The 13402-nt window shown below is 41.5% G+C and overlaps 1 protein-coding gene across 5 annotated transcripts in view; it reads left to right on the top strand.

Moving 5' to 3' along the window:
- GRIA1 (glutamate ionotropic receptor AMPA type subunit 1) overlaps nt 1-13402 on the top strand; it is a 379118-nt gene that overhangs the window by 241110 nt on the left and 124606 nt on the right. For all 5 annotated transcript variants that reach the window (XR_001121565.1, XM_004371282.1, XM_004371280.1 and 2 more), the window contains 2 exons: nt 10291-10401; nt 11204-11410. Coding sequence is in view for 4 of the 5 variants with exons in the window: in XM_004371282.1 (XP_004371339.1) it covers nt 10291-10401; nt 11204-11410 (318 nt within the window). In the remaining variant the exon portion in view is untranslated. The remainder of the gene's footprint in view (nt 1-10290; nt 10402-11203; nt 11411-13402) is intronic.

Raw genomic sequence — 13402 nt, 5'->3', positions numbered from 1 at the left:
ATGTGTATGTATTTTTGAATGAGAAATTAACTTGAGCTGTAAACTTTTACCTAAAGCACAATTAAAAAAAAAAAAAATACTTGCCCGCCACGCAATTTTGGACATACCAAAATCATTTAACAGCTCTACAATATAGCCTCAATCCAACCACTTCTCTCCATTTCCACTGCTGACCCCAGAGCCCAAGTCATCTTCCATGCCAACTGGACTCATTCAGTAGCTCCTTACCAATTATTAGTCCTGCTGTGTACATTCGTTCATGCCCCTCTCCAAGACATTTTTCCACCACAAAAACAGGGACAATAATTTTCAAATATATATCACTGTTATGGATTAAATTCTGTCCCCCCCAAAATATGTGTCAACTTGGCTAGGGCATGATTCCCAGTATTGTATGATTTTCCACCATTTTGTGATCTGATGGGATTTTCCTATGTGTTGTAAATCCTACCTTTATGATGTTAATGTAGTGGGATTAGTGGCAGTTATGTTAATGAGGCAGGATTTGACCTACAAGATTAGGTTGTATTTTAAGTCAATCTGCTTTGAGATATAAAAGAGGGAATCAAGCAGAGAGACAGGGAGACATCATACCACCAAGAAACAAGAGCCAGGAGGATAGTGCATCCTTTGGACCCTAGGGTCCCTGCACTAAGAATCTCCTTGACAGGGGACGATTGATGACAAGGACCTTCCCCCAGAACCAACAGAAAGGGAAATCCTTCCCCTGGAGTTGGCACCCTGAATTTGGACTTTAGGCCTCCTAGATTGTGAGAGAATAAATTTCTCTTTGTTAAAGCCATCCACTTGTGATATTTCTGTTATAGCAGTACTAAATAACTAAGAGAATCGCATTATATTGTTCCTCTGCTTAAAACTTTTCACTAGTCTCCTGTTGCAGGTAAAATAAAATGTAACTCCTTGATCTTCAGAATCCTAGATGTTGCTTCTCTCTGACATCACTCTTGCTCCGCTTTCTCTAGTTCATTACTCTGCAGCTACACTGGCATCTTTCTCTTCCTTGAGCATATTAAGTTTATGCTTTCCTCAGAGCATTTGCACTTGCTATTCCTTTACCTGGCATTCTCTATCACTGTATCTTCATGAGGTGTGTTTCTCCTTGACATTCAGGCCTCAGCTCGAGTGAAACTGCTTCAGAGAGGCCTTCCCTGACTTAGTCATCCAAAGTATCCTGATTTTTTTCTTGTTAGTTTATTGGTCGATTTCAGGGGTTAGCCACCTGCAGCCCACAGGCCAAATTCAGCTCACCGCCTCTTTTAGTTCAGCCCGTAGCTAAGAATGGGTTTTACATTTTTAAATGATAAAAAAATAAAGAATATTTCATGTCATATGAAAATCACATGAAATTCAAATTTTGGTGTCCATGAATAAAGTTTTATTGGAACACAGCCACACTCATTTGTTTACATGTTGTGTATGACTGCTTTAGGAGTCCCTGGGTGGCGCAAACCGTTAAGCACTCAGCTACTAGCCAAAAGGTTGGTGATTCGAACCTCGTCAGAGGATACTCAGGAGATAGCCCTAATGATCTGCTTCCAAAAGGTCACTGCCTTATCCCACTTTGGTGAGTGGTGTCTGGGGTCTTAAAAGCTAGCAAGCGGCCATCTACAATGCATCAATTGGTCCCAACCCACCTGGAGTAAAGGAGAATGAAAAACACCATGGACACAAGGAAAGTATTAGCCCAAGAGACAGAAAGGGCCACATAAACCAGAGACTTTGTCAGCCTGAGACCGAAGAACTAAATGGTGCCTGGCTACCACCATGACTGCCCTGACAGGGAACACAACAGAGAGTCCCTGATGGAGCAGGAGAAAAGTGAGGTGCAGAACTCAAATTCTAGTAAAAATGCCAGACTTAATGGTTTGATTGAGACTGGAGGGACCCTGGAAGACATGGCCCCTGGGCTGTCTGTTAGCCCAAAACTAAAACCATTCCTGAGGCCAACCTTTCAGACAAAGATTAGACTGGACTATGGGACATAAAATGATACTCATGAAGAGTATGCGTCTTAGCTCAAGTAGATACATGAGACTAAATGGGTAGCTCCTGTCCAGAGGCAAGATGAGAAGGCAGAGAGGGTCAGGAGCTGGTTGAATGGACACGGGAAATCCAGGGTGGAAAGGAAGACTGTGCCTTCACGGTATAGGGAAAGCAAGTAGGGTCACAAAACAATGTATGTATAAATTTTTGTATGACAGACTAACTTGAATTGTAAACTTTCACTTAAAGCAAAACAATAAAAAAAAAAAAAAAGCAGCCAAAAAAAAAGGTCACTGGCTTGAAACCCTATGAAGAGCAGTTCCACTCGCTACACATGGAGTCATCACGAGTCAGAAATGAGTTGGTAGAAGCTAACAACAACAACACGCTGCTTTGCCTTATAATGGAAGAGTGAAGTAGTTCTAACAGAGCCAATACAGACTGCAAAGCTAAAATATTTACTGTCTGGCCCTTTACAGAAAAATTTTGCTGACTCCTGGTCTGGATATATATTGTCTTTCTCCCCCTCTTCTCCACTTCCTCACCCCTAGAATGTCAGCTCTTCAAGAGCAAGAACCACATTTACTTTATGTATTATCTCATTGCCTAAAATGTACTGACACATTGTAGGCACATGCAAAAAAATGGCTGTTTATTAAATGAATGGGCAATTTATTGAATGTTGCAGGACAATCAGGGACATCTGTCCCTTATTTCCATAGATCCTGCCAGCAAGTAAGGAAAAAAATGCTAGCAAGTTTAAAGAAACACCTGAAGAAGAATTCAGATAAAGTCACGTATAAACTTAATAAGTTCAAATCCTTTCAGTGTGTTAGTTAAGGTAATCCTAGCTGCTGTAACAGGTAGACTCTGAATCTCAGATGTTTAATGCAATACAAGTGTATTTCTTGTTCACCCAGTGACCCACTTGGGGGCTGGGGGCTCTGGTTGGTACTCAAGCTTATGGAAGCATCACTGTCTTTTGGGGTCTTTCTGTCTGTCAACAACAAACTAATAGATGAGGAAGAAAGACGTGGAGACCATGCTAGAGATTTTGTGGGGTTCAGCCTAGAAGACTGCTTCCATAGCATTAATTAATCCTTGACAACTTCAATCTTTTCTCCATTTATCATGATGTTGCTTATTGGTCCAGTTGTGAGGATTTTTGTTTTCTTTATGTTGAGGTGTAATACGTACTGAAGGCTGTAGTCTTTGATCTTCATCAGTAAGTGCTTCAAGTTCTCTACACTTTCAGCAAGCAAGGTTGGGTCATCTGCATATTGCAGGTTGTTAATGAGTCTTCCTCCAATCTTGATGCCCCGTTCTTCTTCATATAGTCCAGCTTCTCAGGTTATTTGCTCAGCATATAGATTGAATTAAGTATGGTGAAAGGATACAACCCTGACACACACCTTTCTTGATTTTAAACCTTGCAGTATCCCCTTGTTCTGCTCGAATGACTGCCTCTTGTTCTATGTACAGACTGCACACGAGCACAATTAAGTGTCCTGGAATTCCCATTCTTCTTAATGTTATCCATAATTTGTTATGATCCACACAGTCGAATGCCTTTGCATAGTCAATAAAACACAGGTAAACATCTTCTGATAGTCTCTGCTTTCAGCCAAGGTCCATCTTATATCAGCAATGATATCCCTTGTTCCACATCCTCTTCTAAATTGGGCTTGAACTTTTGGCAGTTCCCTGTTGAACTACTGCAACTGCTTTTGAGTGATCTTCAGCATAATTTTACTTGCATGTGACATTAATGATATTGTTCAATAATTTTCACATTCTGTTGGATCATCCTTCTTGGAAATTGGCATAAATATGAATCTCTTCCAGTCAATTGGCCAGGTAGCTGTCTTCCAAATTTCTTGGCATAGATGAGTGAGAGCTTCCAGCATTTCATCCATTTGTTGAAACATTTCAATTGGTATTCTGTCAATTCCAGGAGCCTTGTTTTTTGCCAATGCCTTCAGTGCAGCTTGGACTTCTTCCTTCAGTACCATTGGTTCTTGATCATAGGCCACCTCTGAAATGGTTGAATGTCAACCAATTCTTTTTGGTACAGTGACTCTGTGAATTCCTTCCATCTTCTTTTGATGATTCCTGCATCAGTCAATTTTTTGTCCATAGAATCTTTTAATATTGTAACTCAAGGCTTGAATTTTTTCTTCATTTCTTTCAGCTTGAGAAATGCCAAGCATGTTCTTCCTTTTTGATTTTCTAAATCCATGTCTTTGCATATTTCATTATAATACTTTACTTTGTCTTCTCCAGTGACCCTTTGAAATCTTCTGTTCAGCTCTTTTACTACTCTACATTCAAGAGCAGGTTTCAGAGTGTCTTCTGACATCCATTTTGGCATTTTCTTTCTTTTCTGTCTTTTTAATGACATTTTGTTTTCTTTATGTATGATATCCTTGATGTCATCCCACAACTCATCTGGTCCTCAATCATTGATGTTCAGTGCATCAAATCTATTATTGAAATGGTTTCTAAATTCAGGTGAGATATACTCAAGGTTGTACTTTGGCTCTCGTGGACTCGTTTTAATTTTCTTCAGCTTCAACTTGACTTGCATGTGAGCAACTGATGGTTTGTTCCAAAGTTGGTCCCTGACCCATGGAAGCAGCAGTCAAGAAATCAAATGATGTTTTGCATTGGGCAAATCTGCTACAAAAGACTTCTTTAAAGTGTTCAAAAGCAAAGATATCACCTTGAGGACAAGGTGTGCCTGACCTAAGCCATGGTATTTTCAATTGCTTCGTATGCATGTGAAAGCTGGACAATGAATAAGGAAGACCAAAGTAGAACTGATGCCTTTGAATTATGGTGTTGGTGAAGTATGTTGAATATGCCATAGACTGCCAGAAGAATGAACAAATCTGTCGGAAGAAGTACAGCCAGAATGCTCATTAGAAGCGAGGATAGTGAAACTTCGTCTTGCTTAATTTGGACACATTATCAGGAGGGACCAGGCCCTGGAGAAGGACATCATGTTTGGTAAAGTAGAGGATCAATGAAAACGAGGAAGACCCTCAACAAGATAGATTGACACAGTGACTGCAACAATGCTCTCAAACATAGCAACAATTGTGAGGATGGCACAGGACTGGGTAGTGTTTCATTCTTTTGCACATGGAGTACTTATGAGTGGGAACCAATGCAATGGCACCTAATAACAACAACGGCCTAGAAGAGATGCACATCACTTCTGTACATTTCATTGGCCAGAACCTGAACACCTGGCCCCACTTAGATACAAGTGGGACTTGGAAATGTAGTCCTTGGCTAGGTAGCCACTTCCCACCAATACCTCTACACTATGGAAGGTGAGCAAGAATCTCAATGGTCTGCTAGCTGTCTTTACCACAATAGGAAACTTACTTTTAAAAAACTGATTATAATGGATCTCATTTTTGGAGGTCACGGGCTGTGGCTTCAGAGGCAACCTAGAGATAAATGTATAAATTCAATTTAATGGCTACAAGGTAGATCAATTGAATGCATGGTTCTGTGATCATCTCCTTTTAAGAGTTCATCCACTTAAAAAAAAATTCTGATCTATCATCTAGACTCATTTCCTACATTCAAAGCAGCCTTAGAGGTAGATGGAAACTTCGAGATCAAAAATTATAAGTGGCCCCAGGAGAAGACCTCTCACTGTTAGAATTGTTTAAATCCTCTCCTGAACAGTAGGCCCCCATCTTTACCAAACTACTAGCTCTGATTTACTTTCAGACAAAATCAAAGTTCTTGCATATCCTCAGTAGAGAATCAAAGTGCTGTGTAATAATCCAACCCATTTCCCAAAGAAAGGGAAATTGTCTCTCATCTCCAAAGTGCAATGTTTCTTCAAAACTCTTTGCCGTCTTTCTTTTCAACAAACTGTGGGACCAGATTTCTCAGCCTACTGGCTTGTGTGAGGGGCAAGCTGGCTTTTGGCAACATTTCATCTTTACTGACCATGGCAATATTACGTTTTAGTTCTCTACAAAATGCTTAGGGATAAATATGATTGTTTACAACATTTAGCTATTCTACCATGTTTTGATATGAAAGGAACTATATATAAGCCAAGCTATACGATACTTTTTATAGATCCCAATTTAACGGTAGTGCTAGGATACCAGCTTTGAAGGACTGCTATCCTTAAAAATTAAAGTCTCTTTCCAAGCCACATAAATCTGTCTGTAGTTGTCTTGCTTTTTTCCCCTGTTTTTTATCAAAATAACTTGAGATTGTAAAGCAGTGTTGTTGTGTTTTTCAGGCTACTTATCCTAGGACATACGGCAGGTAAAGAAGGGTTCTACTGTCATATGAGTTTGGGAAATGCTACATAATTGATATTTCTTTTAGAGATAGATAATGTTCAATAGCAAATTGAAGACTCTGAACGAAGCATCTTGCAGTATAGTAATTGTTAACCTCCACTAGGCACTACCCAAATGAGTATCATTTTTTTTTAATTTATCAAGAACTTGGTATGAACTCCTGAGTGGTGCAAACCGTTAACACGCTCGGCTGCTAACTGAATGATTAGAGGTTCAAAGAAGGGCCAAGTGATCTACGTCCAAAAATCAGCCACTGGAAACCCTATGGGGCACAGTTCTACTCTGACAACGTGAGGTCTCCATCAGTCAGAATAAACTCAAAAGCAACTAGTGTTTTGGAGTTTTTTAGTATGAACCAGGCACTGTGCTAAGTGCTTTACGTGCATTAATTCACTTAGTTCTCACAGAAACCTGTGAGAAAGATACTCTTATTATATCCATTCTATAGATTAGGAACTGAGACCGAAAGAAGTCAAGTAACTTGCCCAAGGTCAAACAGTAATTAGGAGATCTAAGCTTTTAAATCAGGTCTGTCTGATGCCAGAGTCAGATCTCATGACCATTGAGCCCCTTCTTTTTAAAAATAACACCTATTAATGTACTGTGGGTTTTAGAGGAATTAGTTACATGTCAAAAGTAAGCATCTTCCACTATACTAATGGCTCTACTGTTTGGGTAGGAACAGCTAACCGTGTGGACCAATTGTGGAGAGGGAAGAAAAGAAGAAAAAAGAGAGAGAGAGGAAAAGAATGAGGAGGAGAAAGAAGGGGCAAAAGGGGAAAGGAATGGGAAACACCTTAACTATCTATGGGGAAAAATGATAATCACTGTATTTGGTAGATGGTCTCCCAGGTTTTTACTGATCATATTAAATAATCTGACCTTTGAGGTCCATGAGACCTGGATTCTATGCCCCTGCCCCTAATCTGCTTTACAACATTTATATTATAGTTTAGGTCATTTGATCTCCCCAATTCTCAGTTTTCTCATCTGTAAAACGGGGAAAAATAAGCCCAAGCTTGTCTGTTCTATTTGCTTAGTATAAGGATAAAAAGAGTTAAATGTTATGAAAATGCTTTGGAGATAGATAGATGGATAAAGAAAGAGAGAGAGAGAGATAAAAGCTTGCGTCATAGTAAACCATAATAGTGGTTTAAAACCATTTGTCAGATAGAGAGCTCCTTAAAGGAACTCTTAAGGGGAATCCCAATATGTGAAATTGTCCCTGTCCCCCTCCCCTCCACCTCCCATGAAAGCGATGAAGGGCTTCTGCAGACCCCCTAGGTTTCCATGGAACACTGGCCTGGTAAGGTGAGCACCAGGTTGAGAGATGAGACTGCATTCTGCTAAGTAAGTGGTCTTGAGCAAATCCCTTGATTTTCGAGACTGTTTCCCTCTCTGTAAAAGGAGAAGTTTGGATGAAATAATCCGTCAGGCCTCTTCCAGCTCTGACATTCTGGAAGTCTAGTTTCTTGTTTTTGTATAATTAGAGAGGAGTGTCTCCTTCCAGGTTGACTAAAAGTATCCTACACAGACAGCGTTATCCACATGCCTGCATTGAGGGTAAATCCTAACCCAACAGCCAGAGAGACAAGCTCCCTGCCTCAGGCCTTTGAATAGTCTCAGCACCAGTATGTCCACTGACTCCAGGCTTGGTCTGACTCATTCTCTCCATGAATGTTTCCTGAGCATCTTTTCTGTGAAAGGATGTGCTGGACTAAGACAGGGATCCTAGAATGAGTAGGCCATGGGCCTTGTCCAGGAGGAGCCCACAGTCTTATGAAGTGATAGAGACAGACGTGCAAACAGCTAGACCACAGGGCTCTCATGGGACTAGACTCATGTTGGCTGGCGGCACACCAGAGTGCAGAGGTCCTGAAGTTGGCCTTCCTGGGCTTAGATCCTTGCTCCATGCTTCCCTGTGGCCTTGGGAAAGTTTCTTAACTTCTCCACTTCTCGGTTTCTTCATATATAAAATGGGAATGATAATGAACTACCACTTCATAGGTTTTTGTGAGGATAAAGAAGTTAAAACATGGAAAGCACATGGAAGAGCACCTGGAACACCATAAACCAAACCAAAAAACCCATCGTCGTCGAGTCAATTCTGACTCATAGTGACCCTATAGGACTGAGTAGAAAGGCCCTGTAGGGTTTCCAAGGAGCAGCTGGTGGATTCGAACCGCCAACCTTCTGGTTAGCAGCCAAGCTCTTAACCACTGCGCCACCAGTGTTCCATGGAATACCCACCATAGCATTCAATAAATGTTAACTAATATGATTCCCAGCCCAAGGCCTAGTTCTTCACAAAAACAGCACAATGTTAAAGCAGCCTCTGGAGACAGATGCCAGGATCCCACGCCAAGCTTAACCCCCTCAAGCTGCATCACCTTGAGCGAGTTAACAAACTTCCCTATGTCAAATTAAATGACACAAAAACTATAAAACAGCCCAGGGCCTCTGACATGTTACTAAGTGCTGTCCAGTTCATTCCGACTCACAGCAACCCCACGCAAAACAGAATGAAACACTGCTTGGTCCGACACCATTCTCATAATCGTTGCTGTGTGTGAGCCCTTTGCATCTGACATAGCAAGAACATAATGAATGTTAGCAATTAATGTTGTTGTTGTTGTTAATGGCTGTGAGAGCACAGAAAGAACTATTTATTTCCAACGGAAATAAAGGTGACATTTGAGCTGAGTATCGGGTATGTGCCTTGGTTACTGGGAGTCTGGGCTGAGTTCTGGCCACTAGTAGATTTGATCCTCTCTCTGCACATGCAGTTCCCGTTCTCCTTCCTTTTTCCCCTTTACATCTACAGCCAGCAGAATGATCACAAAACAAAACTGTCTAAAGATATATATGAATATATGTGTGTATGTATGTATATACGTATATATATGTGTGTTATATATGTGTGTGTATACATATATACATACATATATACACACATATATAACAGATATGTTTATATAGAATATGTGTGTGCGTGTGTGTATAACCTTACTTTTTTTTTTTTTTTTGCTCTGCCATTCTGCTATTCCCAAACCTTCCATAACTCCCTATTGCCTTCGGGATAAAGTCTACACCACTTAGCCTGGCTCACTTACAGCGGCCACTTGTATGTGTGTTTTATCTTCCCAAGTAGACCAGAGGTACCATATTCTCACAAGCAAGGACTATCTCTTAGCCTTCTTTGTATCTCTCTCAATCCCACCCCACAATACCACCCAGGTTCTAGTTTAGAGCCTTGCATACAATAGAGATTCAATAATATTTGCTGAAAGATCTTAGAAAATGAATAAGGTTTAAGTGACCGACTGATTTGTATTTAAATATTGTTGTCAACCAGTATTTTTTAGGTACCACTATATGCTCAGTATTATATTAGTTTACACTCGGAAATCAGAGAAATAAATAAAGGCTAGAATAACCATCATCTAGGAATTTAAATCTAGATGGAAAATAAGGGTAACCTAAAAAGAAAATGAAAGCAATGTAATGTTTAAATCATATGGTTCCAAGTACAGCTCAGAATAAGCTCAGGGAAGAGAAGCGTTAATAGGTATGGGGAAAAGAAAGGTTTGACTTCAGTAACAACTGTAGGGAATTAAATGCTCACGGCCCTGGATCACATTGTACCAAAACTGGGCATGTAAACAGTTACACTCTCACCCCTCAGAGGGCAGCTCCCAGGTTTAGCTCATCAGATGAGGATTTCACCGGGGCACGGGGAGACCTGATGAGCATCTTGCTTCGTGTTTTGTTTGTTTGGTTGGTTTTTATAATATTTTACTATGTTTTAGGTGGAATTTTACACAGTAAATTAGGTTCCCTTTTAAGAATTTCTCTACATATTGTTCATGGTGTGATGCTGAGCTCCTCCCTTGCTTATCTCGGCCTTACATCTCATCTTATATCTCTGCCTTCCTCTCATTAACAGATTGGTTACTGGAACGAAGATGATAAGTTTGTCCCTGCAGCCACCGATGCTCAAGCCGGAGGGGATAATTCAAGTGTTCAGAATAGAACGTACATCGTCACTACAATCCTAGTGAGTACTCAGTCCTTCATCAAGGGTACCTGGGATTCAAGCTAGACTAGCACAAGGGTTTTCCACCAGGAGCGAAAGCTGGTTGTTGTTCTTGCCAAAACTGTGTCGTAGGCAGAAAGAGGGAGTGGGAAAACGGAATGCCTGAGAAATCAGTCGCCAAGTTTTCACCCTGACTCTGCCACTGTCTCGCTTTGTGCTCTTGTATAAGGCACCCTCTTTTGAGCCATAGCTTCTCCATATATAGAAGGAGTCTAAATTGTACGGTTGCATGTCTGGATTTTCTGGGGTCTACCACATGGACAGGAGCCCTGGTGGCACAGTGGTTAAGCACTCGGCTGCTAAGTGAAACGTCAGCGGTTTGAACCCACCAGATGCTTCCTTAAAGATTACAACCTTGGAAACCCTATGGGACAGTTCTTCTCTGTCCTGTAGGGTCGCTATGGGTCGGAATCGACTCCATGGCGTCGGGTTTGGTTTTTTTTTTTTTTTTTCGGTTTTTTTCCCCATTATACTGCCCCCAGTGGTACTACCATCAAGTACAAGAGCTCCTGGAACAAAATTCGAAAAGCTTTGAACCATGAGACATTTTTATTTTAACAAAGTTTGCTTCCTTAACCCAAAAAGTTTGTCACTGGGGGGCGGGGATGGGTAGGAGGGAGACATAAAGTCAGCAAATAGATTTAGGGGCTAAAGAGTCTTCTTCAATGTTAATATTGGTGACATCCTCCTCTCCTATGCCAAAGTCTTCCCTTCTCAGGGGACCCCGTAACCCACGTTCTCCATCTCCCCTTTTCTCTACCAGGAAGACCCTTATGTGATGCTGAAGAAGAACGCCAACCAGTTTGAGGGCAACGACCGCTATGAGGGCTACTGTGTGGAGCTGGCAGCGGAGATTGCCAAGCACGTGGGCTACTCCTACCGTCTTGAGATCGTCAGCGATGGAAAATATGGAGCCCGAGACCCTGACACCAAGGCTTGGAACGGCATGGTGGGAGAGCTGGTCTATGGAGTAAGTTCACTATAGGGTGGGAGAATTGGAGGACAGAGGTAGAGGGGTGGACAGGAAATCACTTGGTGGTTGGATAAGGCACCTTAATAAAGATGCCTATTAAACAACCTAATTGAGTATCATTGCTTATGAAAAAAGTAGGAGCCCCAAATCAAATGTCTTAAGGCACTCTTTGTTTAGGTTCCTGGTCCCAGCTCCCTCAGTCCCACTCTCTCAGTCTTGTGATTTCAGTTGATCATCATCCATGCAGGTAGCTGTATAACCTTCCAGATAAGTTTTCCTGTGGCACAGTGCTGAGTTGTCACTTCACTGCTCAAAAAAGTTGTTTATTGGTTCCCTCATAAATTTCTCCCCCATTTTTAGATGCATCTGGCATCCAACCTCACTTTCTAGTCTCTTTTCTCAGTACTCCTTCTCATGCACCTTCCATTTCAGACAAACTGGTCCTTATTCATTTTGTTTCTTAGAGAGTCCCCTTTTATTCTTCACTTTAAATCTTACCCCTCCTCCAAAACCTGTATCAAATGTTACCTTTTCCAAGATGTCATTTCTTTCTCCCCATAACAGATGTGAACTCCCATTTTTAACCATTCTCACCTTCTCCTGAAGAAATTTGTTTCTTTTATGGTCCCCAGCATACCCTGCCTTGTATAATGGTTATCTGTGCTATAGGGGGAAGTCTACTTCATCTTTATATCACTCACCACACTTAAACCAATGCTAACTGCAGTAAAATGTTCAACAGATAGAAGCCGTGTAGAGATGCCTCTGAATGCCTAGCATCATTTTAAGTGCTTAGAGAATCATCAAGAAACAAAAGATCTTATCCCTACCCCTAAAGATCTTCACATTTTGTGGGGTAATGAAGGCAGTGATACAATGAGAGAGAATTAAAAAACAAAGCATAGAACCAAGAAGTCTAAATTGTATGGTTCAGGCAAGAGACTAACTGTGAGTTCATCTAACCATCAAGAAGGATGTGAAACTTGAAAAATAAAAAATGGTGAAATTCAAATAAAAAGAGAGAAAGAAGCCCAGGAATGCTTCAAGACTAAATAAAATAGTGGTGGAATAAGTAAGATGTGAGAGGAGAGTGAGAAACTTGAATTTTCTAGAAGTCTTGGGTTGAGGAATAGTCAGGGGTGAGTTTGAGTAAGAAATGACAAGGGGAAGAGTGTGGATTGATTCAATGAGTAGTGGAAGGTCATGACAAAAGGCAATGGAAGCAGAAGCAGGCCACCACAAGCAGGAAGGGGAGCACCATGGCTTCACTCACAGCACGTGGGTCTTCAAGCTGAAGCGTATGCTGAGGCCCAGGGTGATGTTGAGTTCAGGGTCAGCATGAAGTCACTCTTTAGAAAAGTTTTAAGTCTCATTCTCTCATATCCGGACAAGAGGAGTTGTGATGGCTGTGAGAGTCATACAAAGGACTGTGGGAATTCAAGAAGAAAGAGATGGAATAAAGAAAAGCTTCCCCAGGGATGTGGCTTTTGAGATGACCTAGAAAGGTGGTTAATGAGTTGAGGGCGGGAGGTGCTTCTACCCTTTCTCCTCCCCTCTACTGCTTCTCACTTTGGGAGCCTCCACGGATGACAGATAGTGACTTGGATGGTTAATGCTGCATCTGGAGGCTGGTTTCCATGGGAACCTGGGCTAGGCTCTTAAGGTCATCCCCATGGCAACTGCTGTGAACTTTTCCCCTCCTACAGCATTCATCTTCACCTCCACCCCATATAATGCAGTTCCCTTAGTACAAGATCTGTCATCCTGGCAGAACAATGGTATGATCATCCTGAGGACAAGACTCCTAATAGTCAGCAGTCAATGGTGGCTCAGGACTTGGCCGGATGCCTCAGCTGCCAGCTCTGCCCACCATCCCCTTCTCTCCATCAGGCATGTTCCTCTGCCCAGTAAAAACTATATTCTGAAGACCCCATGATGGGCCCATCGGGATGACTCTCACTTGATTTTTAGTTTGTCTTCCCTTCCCTG

This window comes from Trichechus manatus, unplaced genomic scaffold (genome assembly GCF_000243295.1).
Source record: "Trichechus manatus latirostris isolate Lorelei unplaced genomic scaffold, TriManLat1.0 scaffold00011, whole genome shotgun sequence".
NCBI classification, from domain to species: Eukaryota; Metazoa; Chordata; class Mammalia; order Sirenia; family Trichechidae; genus Trichechus; species Trichechus manatus.
Note: the sequence above shows the minus strand (reverse complement) of the source record. Positions and strands in the feature narration are given on the sequence as shown.